A 26305-nucleotide genomic window follows, 5' to 3' on the forward strand; every position below is an offset into this window, starting at 1 on the left:
CCCACAGATCAGTCACTCATTCATCTCGTACATATTCTCAACGCGAGAATTGATTGTAATTTCAACAAATAAATAAAAAAAAAAAATCTGGTACATACGCACCAGCGTAACTGCCTTCGATATAAGTTGTTGGAATAAACGGTGAAATATAACTTACTATACTGTGTCATATTCATTTAACCACCTCTTATCTTAACCGAAACAGGGGAACGACTACTTCGCGGCGTCGATTCACCGAATCGTAGCGAGAATTTACGCCTCTCGCTACTGCGACTGCGTCTCTCCGCGAACGGTCGTAACACATTGATCGACAGAAGTACTAAACTCTAATAACATAAATTTATATATTTTCTATTTCCCAGCCACCAGTTTTATAGATTTTTTTATCTTCTGTACTACTTTTATCCCTTTTATTTTTTCTTACATGAGATTATTGTAAATTTAATATCATTTGTTCGCAATATTTGTTATTTATCTTTCCTTGAATTTGAAATTTCGCGCTTCAATGTTGTGTGTTGTTCGACGTTTTATCGAACGATGTTTATCGAACTAGTTTATGAATACATACATAATCATTAAAGAATCTATAAACCTTACTAGTTTGTTTTTACTAAGTTTTGTTACAGAAAACATGTTCTCATAAATTTTCAACTTTAATTTATGGAAATTTATTAACCTTAAACTATAAAATCATTCAATGAGTCTTTCCGGATGTTTTTATGTAGTCATAATTTCACATATCAGCACAGCTCCACCAATAGGATAAGAGTTACGTGGAAGCAACAGGGGGAAGAAGAACATATAGATATCTAAAGGTTATTTTTGTCTCATTCAAGTTTCTGTTAACCGGCTTGGAAATTTCCTGTGCTTGTTTCGACTTTGAAGTCTTAAAAAAAAAATTGTAAGTAAATAGTATATATATAGTATATATATCTCGAGTCAAAGTTTCTCTTTATAAATAATAAACCGTTTAAAAACTATATTTTGTATGTTTTTTCCTTATTCATAATTAAATAATAAATATGAAATACTTCTACAGAAAGCCGACATCCTTCAATTAACCGAACAGCAGATGATTTAAAAATTAGTAGTTGAAAGAAATAAATGTTATTACATGTTCATAATTGATCGATAAATTTAAGTATACAATTAGATAGATATAGTATACTTTATTAAGACCTAGATAAAAGACTTTTTTCTCGTTTCTCTTCTCTTACTTAATCACTAAGAGTTATATAACGTTTATTCGATAATTCTGCTTCTCCTGACCTTTCCACAAATGGTTGTTTATATCTCGACATTCTTGGTACTTTTAATCAAATTTTAATAACAGTACTTTACTCGTCAGAAGTAAATAAAAAAGCTCTAGGTAGAAGCAAGGATTTACTTACCTTTCCTTTCTCGAATCTCAGTTAGCAATGTCGTTCCTCTTGAAAGATTTTCCAAGTTTCCAAGACAATTTCCACGCTGGTAACATTGTATACATTTCAAGTATCGTGACCACAGGAACTTGTTGAGGCAATATTGAAGAAAGCAAAGAGAATGAAGAAATTGTAGGAACTATGAGAGACTACTCCTTCTTTCACAACTTATTTTCTCTTCGTTTGGGGGGAAAAACACAAATGAACGTAACGGTTGGTTTCATATACGTTTCAGATATCTGCTACTATCGCATGGAGGAGAATCCTGAAAAGAAGGAAGCGAGGAAGAATCAACTTTTGAACGAAACAATACCATTTTACTTGACTAAATTCGACCAGATTATTGGCAAAAATAAAGGATATATCATTCCTTCTACCGTAAGATTTTTTATCCAAATTTAATGTTAAAATTTTTAGTCTTTGTGCAAACTGGGCCATGTTGTCCATAAAAAATTATTGAAACTTTGTTGCGACAAGACAGCTTTAATTGTTGAGAGCAGAGTGTATCTTTAAAATTCACTCCTGTTAGTTTATGTACAAATGAATTTGCCAAGATTTTCAGCTTTTAGATAATTATTCATGTATCTTCCTCATCAAGTTTGATAGAAATTATTACTATCGTAATCAAAGCAAAGATTAAGATATGTAAAATCATTTCTCTGGATATGACACTCTTGTTTAATGAGTGATAAATGATACCATTCGAAATATCATATTTATATAATATATAATGATACTTATAAGTGTAATCACTTAAGTACAGATATCTGAATTTTTCTCACTGTCACTGACATAGATACGTATTATCGTCCCTTAGATTACTTGACCAGTTTATTTCTTTCATCACTGTGTTATTATATAACAATAATAAATAGTCACATTAAATTAATTTAGTATGATTATGTTGTTTAATAATACGTGTTTCATTGCAAAATATTTAGCGATTGAAGGGCTCATAGGAAACATGAAAGTGAAAGAATACTAGAATCTACAGTTTACGATTTCAATTTCTTTAACGAGATATTTATCATATTACACAATTCCTGTAAATGTATTTGTAATTATATCGCCGAAGAATTGTATTTAATTAAGCTATGAAGTTGTGGAATCGTGAGAAGGATTATTTTTATAGAACTGTCTAATTTCCATTCGACATTGATTCAGGATACACATTACTCTTTTTTACATAATACCAGTTTTGTCATTTTTAATTAACAAATACCTCCAAAGGTTGAAGTTTCTAAAATTATCCATTAAATTCTGACAATAAAATAAAAATCCAAATTCTTCCTAAAAAGCTAGTGATCTTTAGTTAAGAGTTCGATTTTTCACATTTTTCAAGGTAAATTAAAGAAATTGTTTAATAGAGGAGGTACAAAATAAATGTATACAAACCTTTTTTCAGACGACATGGGCGGACTTCGTGTTTGCAGCGGCCCTTGAAAATTTCGAGTATATGTTTGGGGCATCAGCTTTGGATAAATATCCAGCTCTTCGAGCATTGAAGAAAAGGATTCATAGAATACCAGCCATTTCTGATTGGCTGATTAGGCGCCCATTCACAAACAGCTAAAAAGCTAAAAACGTGTGGAAAAAAGATGACCAGTACACCAGTATATATATATGTACGCTGGCATCGCTATGTTGGTAAATGTTCGATGTTATACGTGTCGTAAAATGTAACAGTTCTATTTAAAGAAAAAATTTCGTTTCTATGAGTACGTTTAAAGTTTAACTATAAAAAGTCTCATCTGAGCTGTGTTCCTTTATGTGAAGGTATTATTGTGTGTAATATTGTGAATTACGACTTTTCCTCTCCGATATTCGTGAATTGAATCACGGTCAACTCAGCTTGAACTAAAATCCTAACTAAAATCGTCACCAACAAATCCGATGGTCCCGTGCGCTAGACACACCCATCCTTAGCTTTCCTCCGAGACAGCATCGTCTCCCAAGACAGTTCTGATTTTACATCCTTCGAACGGTCAATATCCTTCCACCGGGTAGGACACACCCACAGATCAGTCACTCATTCATCTCGTACATACGCACCAGCGTAACTGCCTTCGTTATAAGTTGTTGGAATAAACGGTGAAATATAACTTACTATACTGTGTCATATTCATTTAACCACCTCTTATCTTAACCGAAACAGGGGAACGACTACTTCGCGGCGTCGATTCACCGAATCGTAGCGAGAATTTACGCCTCTCGCTACTGCGACTGCGTCTCTCCGCGAACGGTCGTAACGCATTGATCGACAGAAGTACTAAACTCTAATAACATAAATTTATATATTTTCTATTTCCCAGCCACCAGTTTTATAGATTTTTCTATCTTCTGTACTACCTTTATCCCTTTTATTTTTTCTTACATGAGATTATTGTAAATTTAATATCATTTGTTCGCAATATTTGTCCTTGAATTTGAAATGTCGCGCTTCAATGTTGTGTGTTGTTCGACGTTTTATCCAACGATGTTTATCGAACTAGTTTATGAATACGTACATAATCATTAAAGAATCTATAAACCTTACTAGTTTGTTTTTACTAAGTTTTGTTACAGAAAACATGTTCTCATAAATTTTCAACTTTAATTTATGGAAATTTATTAACCTTAAACTATAAAATCATTCAATGAGTCTTTCCGGATGTTTTTATGTAGACATAATTTCACATATCAGCACAGCTCCACCAATAGGATAAGAGTTACGTGGAAGCAACAGAGGGGAAGAAGAACATATAGATATCTAAAGGTTATTTTTGTCTCATTCAAGTTTCTGTTAACCGGCTTGGAAATTTCCTGTGCTTGTTTCGACTTTGAAGTCTTAAAAAAAAAATTGTAAGTAAATAGTATATATATAGTATATATATCTCGAGTCAAAGTTTCTCTTTATAAATAATAAACCGTTTAAAAGCTATATTTTGTATGTTTTTTCCTTATTCATAATTAAATAATAAATATGAAATACTTCTACAGACAGCCGACATCCTTCAATTAACCGAACAGCAGATGATTTAAAAATTAGTAGTTGAAAGATATAAATGTTATTACATGTTCATAATTGATCGATAAATTTAAATATACAATTAGAAAATGTTTCTTCTTTATTGATAACTAAATAATACAGATAAGATACAAGATACTTGTACGAAAAGTCGGCGCGTCGTTCAATTAACGGAACAGCAGAGGATTTGAAAATTAGTAGTTGAAAGAAATAAATGTTATCATATGTTCATAATTGATCGATAAATTTAAGTATGCAATTAGAAAATGTTTCTTATGTTTGGAAGAATATATAATCACTGCTGAATGTTTTGTAGTTACGAAAGTTGTATACAAACATACATTGTACATACGACTAGTAATGGTACTAAATTACTGTTAGAGGGTCTTGGGTGTATAGGACCATATGGTTAAATTAATACTAGGGATAACGAATCGCGCGAATGTAATTAATATTTTGAAATGCGTTGTTTGCATTAATTGATAGTTTTCTTATAAACTTTTTTATAAACAATTTCATTGCTATAGAAAAAAGATAAATGCCGGTAATATGTCTATCCTACTTAAATAGAAAGTGCAATATTTCGTTATAATATTTGGCGCAAGTTTATACATTATTACATCCAAAAATAATATTCTTTTTATATCTAAGCTATATTAAAATATAAAGATACAAATAGCTATGCGAGTAGTTAGTAGTTGATGCTTTTTACTTAAATTGTCTTATACTTCATAATTTGTAATAATATAATTCTTGTCATCAATGATTCTTTGTTTTTACTTTGTATATATTATACTTCCAGGAAGATGCCGCTCTATAAATTGACTTACTTCCCAGTTACGGCATTGGCAGAACCAATCCGTTCTTCTTCAGCTATGCTAGTATTCCATTTGAAGATGAACGTATCAAAAAGGACGTCTGGCCAGAAATAAAGCCCTGTATGCTTAAAATTTAAAGAAGTTCTGTTTCTTAAATCTCATCTTTCCTAATTTAACTAAAGTAGCTAAATAAAGTAGAACACAATTATGCAGAGTATAACAGAGATTATTGTTTACTCTCCATTGCTCTATAAGATATGTGGGAGAACAATAGGTATTGTTAAGGAGACAATGCCCTTTGTTTGCTGATAAATTATCAATAAATTAAATTATATCTTTCCAAAACAGATAACAGGAAGCTAGATATTTAAGAAGCATCATAATCTGTTTGTTCGATAGAATCTTTGATTCTATTAGTTGTATGTTTTTAGTGACTCCTTATGGCCTGCTTCCTATGCTCGTAGCTGATAGAAGGAAGGTTGCTCAGTCTACAGCTATTTGCCGTTACTTAGCCAAACAATATGACTTAGCTGGAAAGACTGACTGGGCAAATCTTCATATTGATGCCACTGTTGATACTATTCATGATATTCGTCATAGTGAGTATCCAGTGCTGTTTTGCATAAATCTTATGAGAATCTTGATAACACATAGTACATATCTGTTCAGGTATTTATTAGTTGAAATCCGATTTAATATTTGATTTAATCGAACGATACACGTATGTCAACAATACAAGACAAAGGATTAAAAAGGATTGCAATTCTATCTTCAGTATCATTTAAATTTCGCACAAGACTGTATTCAAGTTAGTATAACATTAGCGAATAGTATTTAACTGAAAACAAATTTTCAGAAATTGCCGCCTTCCACTATGAGGAGGACGAGAAGGTCAAAGCTGCAAAACGCAAGGCTGCTGAAGAGACGCTGCCGTTCATTTTAGAACGTTTGGACCAGCAAGTGAAGGAAAATGACGGCTACTTCTACGATGGTACTCTCTCTTGGGCTGATTTAACATTCGTTGCTCTGCTCGATTATTTGAACTTTATGTACAAGTCTGATCTGATCGAGAATTACGAGAATCTGAAGCTGCTGGAGAAAAAGGTCCTCCTTCTGCCCAAGATCAAAAACTGGATTGAGAGACGCCCAGTTAGCGAATTCTAAACTTCACGATTGCTTATGGTTTTATAAGCGTTTAAAGATTGCGGTCTTAGTGTGTTGAGAGAACGAAGAACGAATCGTGTTGATGGAAGTTTGTATGGAATATACTGATTGCTTTTAACATTCATTAGTTCCAGCTATTACCGATATTTTTGTCATTTAGTTAGGGTTTTCCCTTTAGATTACGTTGTGATAGAGAACTATTATTTGTGTATTCCTACAGAAACATACGAACTATATAAACTGTTGACACGATGTTGTGCTTTTGTATTATAGAGATAATAATAAAACCATCAAACAATCATTAATTATGTTTTTTATTATATTCATTAAGAATTGAAGATTACCTCCTTGGTGATCTTGATAATATCGTATTTTACAAATGTTGAACAAAAAAAAATGTATGATTATTTTATTCAATACGTTATGAGGGTTGCTTTAAAAAAAATACGAGTTACATATTTCTTTGAAGAAAGCATGATTTTTATCGATACAATAATGTTCTTCTGTTATCGCTTTAAAGTTGAGTACTTCGTTGATTACACGAGAGAACTCGCCTACAGCAAACAAGATACGACCGTGTGTAAAATAATTAATCTGGTTGCTCGTTGCTAGCTACACATAAGGCTTGCGTAAAAAAAAATATGCATTTCAGTTCAGGCGGAGAATTATGTAGGAAGTCATTTTGTCGATCAATAACTTAGTTAATAAAAGATCAAATTTTCATGTACATAAATGTAAGTAACGTTCAAGTATTAATCATTACATACAATTTTTGTATAATTCGATATCTTGGTCACTTACATCTTACAAATGATACATAGATAATATTTATGAGATACATTGGAGCTATCTTTTAGTTAACGCCATTTTTTCTTGTTTTCTCTGTACTTTTACTATTCTTCCAAAAATATCAAAGGATCGATGACTTCAAATTAAACTAGAATTGCTTCGGTATATTGTCAATCAATGGCTATTTGTATTCACATCTATATCAAAGGAAAACCGATTGCAAAATTAATTACCCTTGCAACTCCGCAATATGAAAATATGTGTGATCGACCTTGAAGATGACAAATCTCAATGTTTGAAGTAGTACAAAAAGATGATAATTTAATTTCGCTTTATCAAACTGTACAAAATTTGTATACACATACAGAAAAAAAACGGAGTTCAAACATTAATCAACATGAATTATCGGTTATTATTGTTGAGTAATTATTAGGATTAGAGTTTTGGAGTATCGATCGTATCGAGATTTAACTATCGGTTTCCGCAATTTATTGTTTTTCTAAATTATGTCTAAATGGTATCAGTTTTTGAATATTTTATAGTTTACACTCCAACATACTGACGTAAGCTATCGAAAATAATTATAAATTATGCAATATCATTATTTTTATATTTCATAATCTAAATTTCAATCTATTTTTTGTATTTAACATCCCTTATTTATTGTTCGTGTTCCGTCTTGTACGTTCTTCAAAAAATCTTAATTTTTTTTTCGATAAAATCTTGTGTGAATTTACAAAAAATACGATTCTTCGTTTAATTTTTTTCCCTTATTGTCTTTACATATTTGGAGTTTAAACGCGTTATAAGTACGTTTTTTTTTAACATGATTACGTAAAATTCTTATTCTGAATAAATTATTTGTTTCCGCTTCATAACTGTTTCTAAATTACAGTGCATTTAATCTTGAAATGCACAGTAACATTTTACACTTTTTACGTTCTAAGGAATTCTCAGGATCGGTTAAAAATTAAATTACAGTAATGGTAATACTCAATATTAATGTCAGACGTGGATACTTCACTGTTTTGTATAATAATTTGTTATCTTGGCATCGATCAAGGTACAAAACTCGTGGCCATACACCACGTTGTCCATATTATTTTCATCTCGATAATATATTTTGTATATTTATGATGTTATTATTTTACTAGTATAACGATTATTGCACTATATTCTATAAGATGGAGCTTTTGTACGAACAATTTCAGGAACTTTTATAACAAAGGAAAGTACTAATTTTTAACATTAACTACCCACGACAATTTACGACAATTACTTTAACCTACGTTCTTACTCTAATTCTTATTCGCTCGCCTAATGTTTGAATTTTTAATCAATCATTGTTGATGAAAAATTGCGATGATAATTGCATTGCGGATATTTATGCAAATGCATATTTTCGTGGATACAATAATACAATTGAAAGATTTGATACAATCGAAAGGACTTGGGCAAAAGTATGTTTCTATCCATTAAATATCATCGATAGTGCTGTACTTTTGGATATTTTACAAAATTTTGCGTCATACGCATTCTATAAATTTTCGTATCTTCGAATCACCCATAATTGCATAAAAATCCACTGTTTTGTGATAATGAATATTAATGACGGTGGAATTTAAGATTCCCGGATTCAGTAACTTGTCTTACTCTAATACATGTATTGCACGTTTTTGGAAGACTAAAGATTCTTTGCTCGAGATCAACGCGACAAATATTGTACTTCGTGGTGAACGTTTCGCTACAGCCTTTCGACCTCTGTGATCGAGTTTACGCTTTTCCTCGATTTTATACTCGATCTCCGTAGCATGCTACTCCTTAAAGGCTCACCGCGAAGCGACGCTCTCATCGAATTCCTCGCACTGCATTTAGAAAATGATCGGAACATGGCGACCGGTGGTGTCTCTTCGTCCTCGCGTTTCCTGTCAAAACATTGCGTTTAAAAATATTGAATCCAATCGCTTAAAGATTTGAATAACTTCCCAACTCGATCCTTCTCTTCTGTTCAAAAGATTTAAAAAGCATTTGAAGAAAGAAGATAGTCCAGTTTTCTTTTGAGAGATTTAACAGATTTTAAGAAGAAAGTAATACGAAAGCATACGAAGATGTAGATCTAACAGAATGCTTGAGAATCTTGAACTTCGAGCTTGAAGATCTGTGAATATCTTTGAAAAAAGGAGACCGAAAGTTCCTTTATGTGATTTTACCTTCCGATACAAGGTATATCCCACATCTTCTGATCTTTTCCAAAATCCTCGCTGTCCTGCAGCGTCTGCGGAAGATCCTTATTCAATGTTTCCGGCAAAAAGAGAGTCAGAAGACCGCCCATAATTTCGAGTGTGCCCAGCACAAGAAGAGGTAGGAACGAGGACACAACATTGAGATAGACTACGAAGGGTGCGAGGATACTAGCAACGTATCCCATTATATGTATCAAAGCTACACCCTGAGCTCTAACCACAGTTGGTAATACTTCAGCCGCATATTGGAGACCGATATTGTATGAAATGTTTATCCAAAATCTACCGAGAATTGCCAGAGAAGCTGTATATATACCTGAAGAAAAAATTTTAGCATTAGTTTTTAATTCTAATTTTTCATGAAATAATTTTAGAAAATTTTAAGGAATAAAAAGGGAAGAAATTATTTTATCTGTCTGTAATTTGTCTGGTTGTCTGCAATAGTTGATACAAGCATTTGCTAAGCTTAATATAAGCGTGCTTAGCTCTAAGCTAAGCACAAGCAATAAGCTTCTTATCTATAAAACGTTAATCTAGCCAATTTGAATCTAAGGGATTGTATTATGGATTACGGCTACTGAAAGCCATATAGCACTGCTGGAGCGCTGAAGCCCATCATTTTGAGGACTATTGCCAACGCCCTTTGATATATGCGGAAATACGAAGCGATCTTATGATCAAAGCAGTAGAAGGGGAAATAAAATATCTATACAACGGATACATGATAGGGCTTGGAAACTATTCTAGCAATGTAGCAAATAATCTACAAGCATTTGCATGTTATAAATATTCCAAAATATACATTTTCTTCCTTTCAAAAAGCACAATGTTATACGAATGAAAAATATTCGTCTGATTAAGTCAGAATTATCGACTTAAGTTATTTAGAAGATTGATCAGTAATATAGAAGGGTGAATATATAAAAACGAAATGTACGAACTATTGGAAACGGCAGAAGCCCAGATGCTGAAGATACCAGAAATGACGAGGGAACCACACGCCAGCCATCTTCTGCCCCATCGATCAAGAACGAGCGTGAGGAACGTGTCAGCAGGCAGCTCGGTTGCTGCAGCAATCGTGAACGTAACAAACACGTCCAGGCCTAAATTATCGACGTTTCGTACGTGACCATCGAACACCAAAGAAATCGCCATCCTATATTTCGTAAAACAATTTCATATGATAAAGAAAAGCACGCTATCATATTTCATGTGAGAAGCAAATTCCTTGCTTCAGAAATGAAGTATTTTTAGACAAAAGATATAAAACTGTTCGTGAGATTTTTACAAGATACAATTCCGATTTTACGTCAATCTATTTGATATCTGTTTAATAGCGATACGAACCAAATAACAATAAATAGAATCGTGATATTCCGTAGTCGTGGCGTTCTAAATAGATCCAACACGGAGTACGTTTTGTCTGCTTCCTCCTCTTTGCAGATTCTGGCACAGGTTTCCTGTTATTAGCAAATTTTTAACTAGTTAATGTGGTTTGTCTGTTTTTCTTACAAATTTATGTGAATCTGTTATGTGTACAAAGATTACGATAAAATCCGGAAGAAAGTTTATGTTATATTTGTATGAGACGATCCTTTCGAAATAGTTTACTTGGACGCTCGCAAATTTTTTCATTTTACTTTATAAAACATCAAACCTCTGAAAGTCGATTATCTCCTTATATCGTACATTAATGTTAATATTGCCATGATCTATTCATAGACTGAGCAGTTTCCAAATGTTTAATCTATTTGTATAAAAATTTTCAAAGATAAAAACAATATACAAATTCAATAAATAACATTACAGAAATAGACAATAACAGACAATAACAGAAATTGACAGCAATTTATCGCTGGCAATTTAGGTGATGAATAAGATATAAAATTACTAGGTTGTAAACAAATTTTCATTACGTAAAAGACCCAATTAGACTTCTATTCAAAGAAAATGATTATATGATATGCTTAAAGGCATATAAATTGGTATTTATAGAACGCACATAAAGCAGGAAAGATCATAAAAGTAGAAAATACGGAAAAGATTGCGGTAATCGGTTTATTTACCCGGAATCGTCTATAGATGTCATCGGGCACCTTGGTGCCGTTGATTCGCTCGAATTTACCAAGGATTTTAATGGCCCTGTCTATCTGACCTTGGCTGACCAGCCATCGAGCGCTTTCCGGTATCAACCATGGCGTACCTACGGCTAGAACAAGAGGAACTGAGGTGACAATACAGGTCATCCTCCAGTCGGCCAAATAATAGGCGATCCAGGGTAGAATGCAAGTTGCAAATGTGAAGAATATTGCGATCGACATATTCGCCACGAATGTCCTCCACTTTGGTCCAACGTATTTTAATACTGGAATAAAAAACATAATATTTAGAAGAATCATCTGTAAAAGAAATATTCTGTGAATAAAGAATGGAACAATATATTAGGTTGTCGCAGAAATTTCTTTCGTCTCGTAAGGAGATAATAGACGCATACTATTTTTTGTTTTATATTATTTTATTGAATTATATTCATTGGGACAAAATAGATCATACGTAATTCAATAAAATAATATAAAACGAAAGAAACTTTTGGGGCAACTTAACGCAATATGAAGAAGAAAAATTTGAGTTACAAATATATAAAAAGTAGATATACAATATATAGATTAATTTAACAAACGTGTTTAGTTCTACGATTAAATCGTGTTTAGATCTAATAACAAGGACTTTAATAATTTCCCTATGATTGTTCAAGCCCGTTTAAATTTCCGTAAGTGTTTCGATACTTATCGACAAGAATACGTTTCTATTTACGAATTATACAGGGTGGTTGGTAACTGGTGGTACACGCGGAAAGGGGATGATTCTACGTGAAAAAAGAAGTCGAAAATATAGAATAAAAATTTTTCGTTTGAGGCTTTGTTTTCGAGAAAATCGACTTTGAATTTTCGCTCGGTACGCGTGCACTTTATCACGTCTCGTTATAACGGATCTCACTGTAGATCGTTGTCTCAATTGACGTTATTTTAAAAATTTTTTAAATTTTTAAATTTTTAAATTTTTAAATTTTTAAATTTTTAAATTTTTAAATTTTTAAATTTTTAAATTTTTAAATTTTTAAATTTTTAAATTTTTAAATTTTTATTCTATATTTTCGACTTCTTTTTTCGCGTAGAATCACCCCCTTTCCGCTTGTACCACCAATTACCAATCACCCTGTATTTCTTAAAGATACAAAAGGTAGAATCACGCGTAACTAGCAATATCATAAATTAACTGTGAATAAACGGATCGTTGGAGTCAAAGGATCATTTACATAATTCAAACACGAGCGTGTGTTACCTTGTTAAGCTATTTATGGTAGATATTGAAAGATCGATAAGCCTGAGATACATATTTATGTCGAAACGAACATTCTCTACGGAAAGTCGAGTCTAATTCGATGAAAACAATTGACTTCCTGAACGAACATATCGATATATATCCACAGTGCAATGACAAGTAAATATTACTCTATTTTCGTACAAGAAAACAGATTAAAACGATGAGAAGTTATCTTGAACAATTGAACTGACCTTCGCGATGAATGAATCTCGCAATTTCACGAATACGTAGACGAAATTAATGTCTGGTGCGTATACGTCCAATAAATTAGAAACGCAAGGTTGTAACTATTTAATCGCATAACAGGACAAGATGCGATAAACACGTGGAAATATATCATAGTGAACAACGTCTATTTGTAGTTGCCGTAAAATAGGGAGTAATTGCTCTTAATGAAGCAACCGTGTTAGCCACTTAATAGTGGCTTGCTTCTAATCCGGAATCACCTTCAATTAGTTGTAACTAGTGGCTTCCTGATAATTACCGCTCAGTGGTTGTTTCTTTTTTCTTTTTTTTTTTTGCTTTATTATAATTGCGATGCTCGAACCATGTTTACCATGGAACTCGCTTCCTTATTTAAAATCACTTTGTACCATTGAATTTTACTTTTCATGCTTCATAATGAACCAATTTATAATTCACAATAAACCAAAATGACGAACGTTCGTTTAAATCACGAGTTTCAGATATTTCTATTCTCTAAAATTACCTGAATTAATTTTTATTAAATAAAATAGCTATAGGATAATTCCACAAATCAGATATTTTGAGCAAATATCTCGGAATTTCCTGTTTAATTCGCCGTAAATTTTTCCAATACGCTCTGGACCTCCTACATATATATAACGTGTCTATACATAACTGTTAATTCATCATTTTCTCGTAATCCTAACAAACAATGCTTAAAAACTTTAACTACATTTTGGATTATTATCTCGCACGAATAAATTTTAAGCTATTAATCGCTTTCCTGAAAATCTGGGTTGGTTATCAGCTTCGGTACGAGACCATCGAGTAACTCGGTACGCATGAACGGAAATAATCTCCCAGTTATATCCAAATGTTTAATAATTTTCTACATAGAAATTTAATGAAAAATAAGAATAGAAGAACCTAGCATTACAAAAATCAACTTCCATGAAATCTAAATATTATTTATGCTGTCTGTAATTTTCAACATCTTCTTTCGCAAATCATCATCACCATCATCATCATCATCACCATTGCGACAGCCATTCTAAAATATATGTATCATTAATTTAATAGAAAATAAGAGTAGAAGAACCTCACGTTATAAAAATCAATATTCATAAAACCAACAAAATATCGTTTTTTAAATATATGTATCATTCAGTTTGTATTGCCTTTACAACGCGTAGATAGGGCGAGGAGATCTCTTCTGAAGACGAGATATTATTCTCATAGAAAGGATACAGAAAGGAGAAGAAGACGTAAAAAAGCTTCTCTGAGACCACTCGTTTCATCACTTCGCCTCTCAAGGTTTACTGCCTTTAACATTACATTATTCGCGCAGAAAAAGTATTCGCTTTTCTCCCAGCTGTTTCCGTCACCCTGTAATTTCATATCGTGTTACCGTTCGATCAAAAGCGACAACTCATTTATTGTAAACGAAGATTCCGTGCGGCACAGTTAGCAAAGATAAATTACAGACGATCGTATTAATAATAATAATCTGACCGATATCTCGCAATGCGACCAATCGATAAACGCGAGCACCGTCCAACGCAAGGACGTTGTTAACGTTTCGAAACTGATTAACGTTCGTTCTCTTCTTTCTTTTCTTTCGTTTCTTCCTTCTCGCCTGTTGGCTCGTAAAAGTATCTTAGCATTTATAGACATTTTTTATTTATTTATATTTATTATATATGATGGTATCATAATTAGTACAACAAAGTATTATTACGTTTCTGTTATATATTCATGAATATATTGGAATTTCATTAGGATCGTAATAAAGTCATATAATAATTATATCGAATATGACGTCAGAATTATAAATACGGTTATTATAATGCAGAGTTTCAATTAAGTAAATTTAAAAATCTATATACAAGATACAAAATTATTTAGCGTAATTATATATTTCACAGTAATTACAAAAATATTTAATTATAAAAATAGTCAAACATTTATTATATTAATAAATCCCGATATTTGATAACCATTTATTACATGTTTAAGATAACTATTTATGCTGTATATTTGTACTAAATAAATGTTTGCATTAAATATCTCGTAACTTCTATGTGCATCTTCAGAAATGCTTCAAACTTTACCAATATAATCATTACAATGCTAATGAAATTTCAGAATGTTTTATATAACACATATTCTACATACATATAAATTTTCTGTGGCAAATATGTAAATGCTTTTATAAACTACTAGGTTTATACGCTTTGCAGTCTCATATTTTCCTCCCACTGTTAGCATTATCTGCAGTTTGTATGTGAGTTGTATGAAGTTGATCGAATTCTACGCTTTCAACGATCTGGTCGAGTGACGTTCTGCTTGAATAAGTTATAAATCCTGGCAGGAAGAAAGGCACGTGTTATTGATATCGACTGGTTAGCTGGAATGTTGAATAGGAATTTAAAGAACCAACTCAAACTTTATCGATAATAAAATATGGAAAATATGACTGCAATTAATACGTGAAAAATAATGGAAATATTCTATAGGATACTTGAATGTTTATTAGAGAATTTTAATAATAATATGGAACATAAAGAAGAAAGAAATTCGATGATACTAAATAATGATGATACTGAAAATTTCAGTGATTTTTATTAATATAAAATTAACATTAATATATGTTACGCCGGGCCTCTCTGCCTGGCCCAGGTCACACACCGCGGGCCAGACGGACACCAGATGTCCGCTTTTCCGTACGGCGTACCCTCAATATCCTTGAGCATCCGTCATAAACCCGAGTCACTTGCCTGCTAAGGTCCTTCAAAACAAACAAACAACTGTGTCCGAAGCATTTCTAAAGACTATTGTCTACCACGGCGGGACAAGGGAAAGTTAGTTTTCTCACGTGCGCTGCAACCTTCCTCCCACTAACCACTTTCTCTCGAGGGTGGTTAAGACCCTTCGGTTAACCAATTAACAGCGAAACCTGTTTCCCTCACTCTCTTAACTAACATCGGCTCCAACAAATCCGATGGTCCCGTGCGCTAGACACACCCATCCTTAGCTTTCCTCCGACACAGCATCGTCACTCAACTTCACTTCTTCTACATCGTTGGAAAAGTCAACTACTAAGTATACGCTAATGCCCAACGGGGCAGTCTAAGCATAACGCGAGAGTCGGTCTCGGTATTGTCGAGCATACATTTCCTCTCCTAAATCTCATAGTGCTACGTCCACTAATACACTAAATCTAATTATAAGAGCCCTGCTCTAACGCACATATCTATCTTAGCTTCGTGCGACAAGTTGTTAATTACTTATCTCTCTCTGTCAGTGTAATCTAAGTGCTGGAAACATATAATTTATAATTCTGTGAATCACAGGGTTATACAACCTCAATCACCCCTATTATCTCAACGGAAATCAGGGGATCGATCAATTCGTGGTGTCGATTGTTATAATCGTAACGGGGATTTACGACCCCCGTTGACGTCTCTCCTTGCGATTACGTCTCCCCGCGATTGGTCGAAGAAACATGGTCCTTCGAGCCGGATTTCGTGTCGCCCAAAAAGTGCACTGACCAGTGACTATACAGTGTCGCGTGAAATCCAAGTTCCAACCACTTAGTCAGCTGATCAAGGGAACCGCCATCGGAGAGGAGCACCTCCGTCGCTCAGCATCTACACGAGCCAACGCCGCATCGTAACGATCATCAACCGAGTCCCAGATCAACGTCCATTTGATCAAACAAGATCGTTCCTGTTATTAAAATCAAATATGGCCCAAGCTGAACTAATCAGCACGTTACGGCGGAGACGAGGCGCCGTAGCCCGTCGACTTGCAACCATAAGGCGCGAACTCGATGAATACGAAGCGTCTGGGAAGGCAAACAGAATCTTCCTAATATCTTGCCGCAGCTCGTTCGATGAAATTTGGAGGACGATACTCGCGGTTCAAGACGAGCTAGATGGGTTAGATGAGGGGGAAGCTGAGGGTTTAGATTCGTTATCGCAAGAGCATCGGGAGCTTGACGTGCGGTTCCTAGGTCTCTTTGAACAAATATCAGCAACAACCCCGTCGACAACAAAAACACGCGATTCATGCGTGAAACCCGAGCCGACGGAGAATATCGCATCGACTCGGACGCCGATCTTGTCGCATGGCATGCGGACCTCATCGCGTGACACTCACAACGTGTCACCCACCCGAGACCCAACGACAACCTCGCTCACATCATCAGCATCGCAACAATCTGAATTTTAAAATACGAATTTTAAATAAGTTTGCTAGAAGAAGATGTTCATTTTAATTAAAACCATATACATGTATGTATGTATATATATACGTAGATTTATAGTTGTGGAAGCGTTCGTTGTAGAACCATTCATTCGTTACCTTCGCTTTCCGTTGGGAAGTGAAAATTTATGAAAACCCTGGTATGCTATAGTTGTCCAGAAATGAAAAGCAATTTTGAACAACTAATCCTTTGTAATCAGAATATTGTCTCGTTAAAAGAGAAAACAAAATTATAATTGATCGCGAGTACAGAGGGAAAATATTAGTATAGAAAATGATTGCTGTTACGACCGTTCGCGGAGAGACGCGGTCGCGAGGAAAACGCGTCAGCGAGAGGCGTAAATTCTCGCTACGATTCGGTGAATCGACGCCGCGAAGTAGTCGTTCCCCTGTTTCGATTAAGATAACAGAGGTGGTTGAATGAATATGACACAGTAGTAAGTTATATTTCACCGTTTATTCCACAACTTATAACGAGGATAGTTACACTGGTGCGTATGTACGAGATGAGTGAGTGACTGATCTGCGGGTGTGTATACCCGCTCGAAGGATGTTGACCGTTCGAAGGATGTAAAATCAGTACAGTACTGGGAGACGATGATGTGTCGGAGGAAAGCTAAGGATGGGTGTGTCTAGCGCACGGGACCATCGGATTTGTTGGTGCCGATGTTATTTAGGAGAGTGAGGGAATAGGCTTCGTTTCTAATTGGTTAAACGAAGGGTCTTAACCGCCCTCGAGAGAAAGTGGTTAGTGGGAGGACAGTTGCAGCGTACGTGCGAAAAACCAACTTTCCTTAGTTAAGCCGTGGTAGACAATAGTCTCGAGAAATTCCTCGGAAACAGATGTTTGTTTGAAGGACCTTAGCAGGCAAGTGACTCAGGTTTATGACGGATGCTTAAGGCTATTGAGGGTACGCCGTACGGAAGAGCGGACATCTGGTGTCCGTCTGGCCCGCGGTGTGTGACCTGGGCCAGGCAGAGAGTCTCCCGGCGTAACAATTGCGAACTAACTACCTTTAAATATTATAAATATTCAATGGTATATATAAATCCAACTATCTTAAAGTTTCATATTTTTATCTTGCATGAAATTCTTATAAAACAGGAAAATTTATTTTTCTCTGTCTCTCTCCCTCTCTTTGATATAAACGCCGCAGTTGAAAAATAAATATGTATGACCTCATGTATATTCATATGTATTTAAGCATCTTTCTTCGTAACTTTGAATGGTTTTCAATTTCATTTAAATTGTTGCATGGCAACGTGAGTTCTGTTGCAAAATTCATATACTTGCAGAAACGTCAGTCGTAAATCAAGCATAACAACAGTTTTACAGTATGTTGTAGAGATTACTTTGTTATTTAAACTTAGAGATCTTCCTGCTTACAGTAATTACAAAAAGTAACTGTACACCATCGTATTTAGAACGTCATTTATATATATACCAATTAATTAAGACTAAGTCTTAAGATAAGACTGATTAAAATATTAGCTTTCGTATCATTTGTAATACTTTCATACATGCTTATAAATAATTAATGCTATCAAAATGAAACGTAAAAACTGATTTAAAAAAAAGGAAGAGAGACGCTTCATTGGGAAATAAGGATACATACGTACAAGTACTTTTTGTAGCCACTGTGTGGCTTTCAAACTCAATTCCAGGGCAAAAAAGAAATTATTGAAAAACGGTTACCTAATATGTACATCATAGTGAAGCAATTATCAAAGGCGAATCCAACGAAAAAACGACACAAAGTGAACTGCCAGAAGCTACCCGTGAACGCAGTAGCCACCCCAGCGAGAAATCCCATTAAATTAGCTCCGAGCAAAGCTGGTATTCTTCCATATTGATCAGCAACCCATCCAAAAATTAATCCTCCGAAGATAGCGCCGATGAAGAAGATACTTTGAGCTATGGTTGGCAGTGCATCATACTGACAAACCCATCCCAGCTGCAACAGAAAACTACAGTCGAATGATTTACTTCTGATCACTATCAGCATCACGGGAATCTTATAGCAATTTCAACGCCTCGATTAAACGAATTTTCGATCAAAGTTTCGAAATTCCTAATGAAGCGCGCCTCTGTCCTTTTTCCTTTCCCTTTGAGGAAAAAAGAAGGAGAAGCTTAAGACCCTGCGCGTTCTCGCGTCCTTCTTCTGGATGCTTCCTACCCCTCGATGAATAATTCTCCTCCTGACGAGCGACGCAAAGTTCATGGAAATCCACTGGAGCAAAAAGTCTTGCAATTTATGTCGAACAAATCTGTGTGTTCGCGCTGTTGCTCGTTATAACGTTTTATTAAAGTTTCTTTTCAATCCGGTATTTTCATTTTCAGTTTCATTTTCAGATTGTATTTTATTTGGCAATGTAACGCTTGAATTTAGAATGTACTCTGTAATTTCACTACATGCACTAATTATTACTGCAATATGTACTAGTAATTCTGTTACGTACTATAATTTTCCTCTGTGGAAATCGACATTGTTAATTTTCCCACTTCTGAACTATCGATCTTTCCACAAACGTTTATTCGACCCTTTCCATCGTTCTTCTTTCTTTCCAAAAATTGTACACTACGCTTATTTTTTATCGAAATAGATCATGCAAATAATCGAATACGACATACACAGTATAAAGGGATTGATTGATAGGAACAGATAAAATATTCAAAAAGCAGGAAATTACAAGTCGAACATTTTCTGTCACCTCGGATGCCACAGACGCATAAGGGACGGTGGTATAATTAAATTCCCATCCTTGTTGGCAATCTTTCGTTGGCCACGATGGGTCCGGTACGTGGCTTCCATTTAGCAAAATTTCCGTGTAATTTACATCGTACATGCTGCATCTCGAGTAACCTTCGCGGTTGACTGGTATCGCCAGCGACAGCCTGAAACGAAGGAGAAGATAACGTAGATTGGTTCACGGTCTTCGATGTCGATGGACGTTCCGACAAGCGAGTAATTAACTTTCTATTTGAAACTCGACAAAAAATATTGGGAATCTCGAGTATTTATTGAGCTAATAATATTGATTGTTAGTCGAGTCTGATAAAACGTATTTGACTGGAATTTCATTTAAAGCGAAGAAAGTTATTTTCAATTGTAGCTGGATGTACGTTAATTGCTGTTTTCCTGTCTTTACAAATTACTCATTCCTTTGTTTCATCAGCCTTTTCGATTATTATTGTCTCGTATTATTATTGTCGAGTATTGTCTCGTGGTTATTATCTCAACGCTTTTATCGTGTCAATTTATTGCGTTGTGTTCATACGGGTTTGTAGAATATATAATAAACAATGCAATGAGAAATGAAAATGAGAAAATTTTGAAGAATTATTAAATTAGGTAAATTGAAGGGAAAGAAGTTCTGTGAAGGAACTGGATTGGATCTAAACAGATAATAAAGAAAGATGATCCAAGATTTGCGACCTCCGACGTATGTCGAAAACACTTACTCATTAATAACGAATGTCATTAAGATAATTCAGTGACGGTAATTGCGTCTGTTATTCTGATGAATGTTACATAACGAGATAGGAAGTCGATGTCATGATGACTGGCGCTGTCTGAATCAAATCAACCCTATTCACAACCAGATAATACCGTCAAACGATGTTTACATTATTATAATATGAAATCCAATTTGAAGGCTTCGTGAATTTCTATTATCCTTCAATGAAATTATGAAATAATGGCGCAATTTAATGATAAAGATTATTATTATTTCATTAGGCTTGCTGTATAATTTGCTAGATTGTCTTCAACCAGATAAATATATCAATAATTTTGGCAATGGCTATCATCACATACTTTATCGAAAGAGAGAACATTGGTTCTCTTTGATTTTCGATCGTTGAATCGTCGAAAGAAAACTTCGCGGCTCAGAGAAAGTTCTCCTACAAACACATACATAGCATAAAAATCGGTAACACGCGGAAGTTCTACAGGAAAAAAATCAAAAAGACTTGCTGAGCAAGGCAAGAACTTTCCAATAGAAGGTGAGCATAATAATAAATAACACTTGCACGGATGCTTGCGGAGGAGTCGTTGACTATATTAAACTAATACTAATTATGAAACAATGTAACAGTAACGGTACTAGTCGTAATTAACATACTATCGTTAACATTATCGTGATATCGAAATTTCTTCCCACAAGATCACCGATTAATTGCATCGATTTGCGAAATTCTTAGTGTTCGATGATTATCATAGTCGAGGAAAGTTATTTACAAGACATTAACATCCGCATCTAATCACATCTCGTAGCATCGCGACTTATCACGCGTATCGCCTAACCTTTACATGAATATTGAACGAACGAACACTTCGAACGCATTATGCAAGTGTACGTTACGTTTTTCATTCGCCGGTAAAAGCTTTCAAAAACGAGTTAATGAGCGAATGATACGTGGCATGCGCGAAAGAAACGAATGCTTGCCCATAGAATAGCTGAAAATGATTCGAAAAGTATACTAGCAAAATAACAATAGATTCAGATGATAACTGACCAGTCGACCAGGATTAGTCACAGCCTTTTAACAATTCTATCGATTTTTTGCTACTATTATACATATTTACTCCAAAGCTAAGATCCTATCTAGGCTAAACTAAACGTTAACTATGACTCACAGTTGGAAAATGCACTTATCTTATACGTAATCATTTATCAATTACTGAGTTCGTTAAGTTCTATTTTTGTTTGCTGAAAGGAAAAAATCTTACATTAATTAATCATCGCTATATCGTTGTTTGCTATTGTCTTTCGTCTGATCGACAATCATTTACCCATTCCATCGTTGTAGAACTCTTCATTTCTGGTTCCTATAATCTGGTATTTAATATCATCGAATTTATTTTGAAGCACGTGCACGTGCCAAAAAATTAGGTCACGGAAATTTTATGCATTTCTGTGAAATCTGAAAGGGCAAAATTGCAAAGTACACGTGTGACACGTGGAAATATAAAAAAACATCGGAAAGTAGCACGCTTTGTAACGTTTAATCGAGGTAAAACAATTTTTTATCCAGCTTCTAGTTTTTTCTTTCGCTTCCTTTATATTCTGAAAAATATGCGTAAAAATCCGCAGGCTACGTATTATGACGTAAACGGAATGGAACGAATCAATAATAGAATAAATTAAATAATATTAATATTAAAATATTAAATAATATTAATATTAATATAAAAATTATAATAATAATAATCGATAATAAAAGAAATTAAGGACAATGGAACACATATTCGATTTATACTAAATATCCGCGGCTGTCCTGATATTTATTGCCAGTCGCGTACATACGTTCAAGTTATAATTTCTAATACCATTAGAAAGTTAGGAGAATTTTAATCGAGAACGAGCTCTATACCCTTTGAACGTAATTTGTTCGTCACTTAATCGCTGCACGCGGTAAACACTAACGAGCAGCTCTTAAACAAAAGTATTTGTACGTTATGGTCAACAACAGGGTGACTAGTTACTCGCGCGTTCTCCTGTTTCATTGAAATTTTAATTGCATCAACGTAGTACGTTCCATGGTCGACGTCTTAACATAATTGTACGGATCGAATGTCTTTACGTAAAACTGTCCCGTGCATGTTGACGATTCGCGGCCAATCAACGATATCAGGCCGAATGTTACGTGCTCGACGCTATTTTTTCGCCTTCACGCTCTCATTGTTTGCGCGAAGGTTCAACGCGTTCGCGCGGCGTACGCGATAATACGCGCTCCGGGAATTTTATCCAAGGAGCATTGTGCGAGCGCAACACGTTGCGACACCACATCCTTTGCCTCTCTCGAAACGTCTTAATAACGAATTATGGTGCAATCGAACCATGCGCGTATAGCAAAAAGCAATCGTTTCTAGCCGTTCACTTTGAACACCGCGAAGGTTAATTTGGCAACTACATATATATCCATGTATTGTGTTTCTAACGATTGCCAAATGCTATTTTCATGCATATAGTGATGCCATCCTTTTGTTACGAAGGATTAGCATCAGAGAAATTTTCGGCTTATTACGCATATTGAAAATGTAACGTAAGATTCATCTTTTTTTTCAGCAAATATGCAGAGATACGCACAGGTGCGTTTGAGTATTAGAGCACCTACTGGTTACATTTATTGGAACGCTCTAGCGGATTTTACGCTGTAAAACATACGACGTGAATGAAAGTTCGGATTTATAATAAAATAAGCAGAAGATACAATCGGAAAAAGGATCTCAGCAAGACGATAGTATTAGGACAGCGTTAGGAAACGGTAGGCCAAGAAAAGCCGGTCGAAAGATTCGTAGAACTAAAGGAAAGTGTTGAGATATTGATCCGTTTCATAGCGCCGATGCGAGCGAAAAGCGAACTAAAAATTGCGCGTTTAAGCACTAAAATGTCTATATACTATCACGAAACTACGAAATATTACTAATCTTCTATTTACAACGAAGCTCGTAAGTCTCGTGACCAATTTACACGAAAAAAGATCGAGTTAGAGACACGATAACGCGTTAATGAAACTTCTAATCTCTAAATCTCTAGAGAGAAATCCTTAAAAGCTGTAGATCCTTAATAAACAATTTACCGATTACGACGATAAGTTCCCTGATGCTCGTAACCAATTTTACACAGAAAACGGATCACCAAAGTTGCAAGACTTTCGAGTTGGAGGGAATGACGCGTTAACGAGAGCGTCGCGACGTATAATGTTTACAAAGTTTGCGTGGAAATTAACACGATCAGGAATAAGCTGGATCGTTGTCACCGTTTACGATCGTGTTTCCGAGATGAAAGAAACAGCTACTATTATGCAATCGATCGTTTCGAACTAGTAAACGGCGTAGCGAAATAAAACTCGGTGTAAGTCTTAACATACGTTCACTAGCAGGAACGTGTTTTATTGAAACTTTTACGACTCGCTACCGGCTGCCCCAGCCGTTGTATTATTTGAATAACATCGAAGGTTGTTGACCTAGCAACCGAACGAAGGTGCGATCCAATTGGAGGTGGATGTAATTACACCTTGAAATACCTTTCGTCATCGAGCATTTCCAATTCCCCGCCGAGTGTCCTCCATTTTTGCGCTTAGTCTTTACGCTCGATATCGTCGCGATTTGCAGGCACTCGCTAGCAACAGAATGTGCGATCGTCGTCGCGCGTCGCCGTTTCGACAGAATTAACGTCGTTGGAATCTCACAACGATTGAGAAACCGCATATTTACTTCGCGCGAAAACCACGATGAACCAGTTATGTCTCGTTCGGGCTAATTTCTTTGAAGTAGTCATGTGTCGATTTTTAATTTATGCTTCAAATATGTAATATCGGAAAATAAGGATAGAAATTTTTTTCCGATTACTTACAATTTATTAATATTAAATTGAATATACAAATATAAATTGGACAGAGAACGATATTTATTTAACGGAAACTAAATGCAATACTCGTATCTATATCAAATAACTTTGCAGTTATTTGATCACTCTCGTCACAACGAATCTATCACACACACTCTCTCTCTCTCTAACAACTCTATCAATTCTCACGACTCTACTCTTCGACGACTCGAAACCTCCAACGACTCTACTCTTCGACGACTCAATTAGCTCTGATCTTCGCCAATACACTCCTGCTCGGTCGTGCTCGCTCTTGCTCTCGTCCTCTCTCACACACACACACGCACACTTTTCGGCTCACATACTCTGGCCTCTCGACTGCCACTCCTTGAAATGTGGAACCGTACTTCTGTTTCGACGCTGCTTATCTTTTCTCGCGTCACTGTTACTAGGCGCTCTTGGATGTAAACAAACCACGAAAGACGACGTACACGGTGTTTTCTAATTTCAGCCGATCTCCAATCAAAGCTATTCTACGATATTACAAATATTAAGAATCGAAGATCCAGTGTGGAGAATTTGAAGGGTTGACTCTGAGATTTGAGAGTAATTTCAGAGAATAGAAGCTTAATTCCTGCGATTACTTCCTTCACATACTTCCCCTTTTCGGATCTTGACACTACGCAAGTCTCTTTCGGTCGTGCCGTACACCTCGCTGCAATATGTCCAAATCCGCTGCACTCGGAACACCTAACACCTTCACCCTCTCCGGACACTTAACACTTAGATGATCCTCACTACCGCAAATGAAGCATCTTCTTTTCTTCATTGCATCTACAGATTGACTGGGCTTCCCGTTCTTTTGGGTTTTAGCCGGCTTCACAATCGACTTTGCTCTGCGACTCTTCTGCTCTTCGTACATCACTAACCTCTTCCTCAACTCTTTGATTGACGTAGCGCCGTACAATATAGCCTTATTGTTCTCGTCGTCTATTATTCCATCCACTATGTATTCCACCTTTGCTTCCTCCTTTATGTCCACATGGCTGGCTATTTCGAGCATGCGGTACATGTAAGCCAAACATGCTTCATCACTCTCCTTTTTTGTTTCTTCAAGTTTCTGATGTACTTGCCTACTGTTGACTTTCCTCGAAAATTCTTTCACTAGCCCCCTCTTCAACTCATGCCAAGTCCTGGCATGACACTCGAAGCTCGCAAATATTTTCGCTGATCCCTTCAGCAGCTTCCTGGCGTAGACTGCCTTCTGCCCATCCGACCACATGCACGTATCAGCGACTTCCTCGAACGACTCGAACCATCGTTCGACATTTTCACCTTTGTCGCCACTAAACGACTCTAATGCATCTTCGACGTCTCTAAAACTCAGTGTCGAACCAACACATGCCCTTCGACAATATTCATCACGGTCCTGATACACCTGTGGCGGATCGGTATCAACAGGACGCCGACAGGTCGAGGCATCAACGCGGCGCAACACCTCCCGGGCGATCCGCGGGTACCAACCGCCAACACTAGAGGGCTACGACGACAACGAGTCTATCTGTCTAACTCGCTAGCGGTCGAATATACGAGCGATTGATACAAATACCGCACCTAGCGAGACTCCCTCTACGTCTAAGGCAGGGACTACCGGGCATAGCCTTACTGACGAGTCCACCGGTAGTCCCGGGA

The 26305-nt window shown here is 35.5% G+C and overlaps 2 protein-coding genes and 1 pseudogene across 3 annotated transcripts in view; 2 read left to right on the forward strand and 1 right to left on the reverse strand.

Moving 5' to 3' along the window:
• The window catches only part of LOC143304327 (glutathione S-transferase-like), an 80635-nt gene that overhangs the window by 5758 nt on the left and 48572 nt on the right, over positions 1 to 26305 (reverse strand). The window lies entirely within an intron of this gene.
• LOC143304322 (glutathione S-transferase-like) lies at positions 1040 to 3252 on the forward strand. The gene is made up of 2 exons (XM_076626783.1): positions 1040 to 1799; positions 2827 to 3252. Exons 1-2 carry the CDS (start codon positions 1563 to 1565, stop codon positions 2992 to 2994), a joined length of 405 nt encoding a protein of 134 aa, XP_076482898.1. The 5' UTR covers positions 1040 to 1562; the 3' UTR covers positions 2995 to 3252.
• Positions 4474 to 6715, forward strand: LOC143302426 (glutathione S-transferase-like; annotated as a pseudogene).

The sequence above is a fragment of the Bombus vancouverensis genome, unplaced genomic scaffold (genome assembly GCF_051014615.1).
Source record: "Bombus vancouverensis nearcticus unplaced genomic scaffold, iyBomVanc1_principal scaffold0030, whole genome shotgun sequence".
Classification (NCBI taxonomy): Eukaryota; Metazoa; Arthropoda; class Insecta; order Hymenoptera; family Apidae; genus Bombus; species Bombus vancouverensis.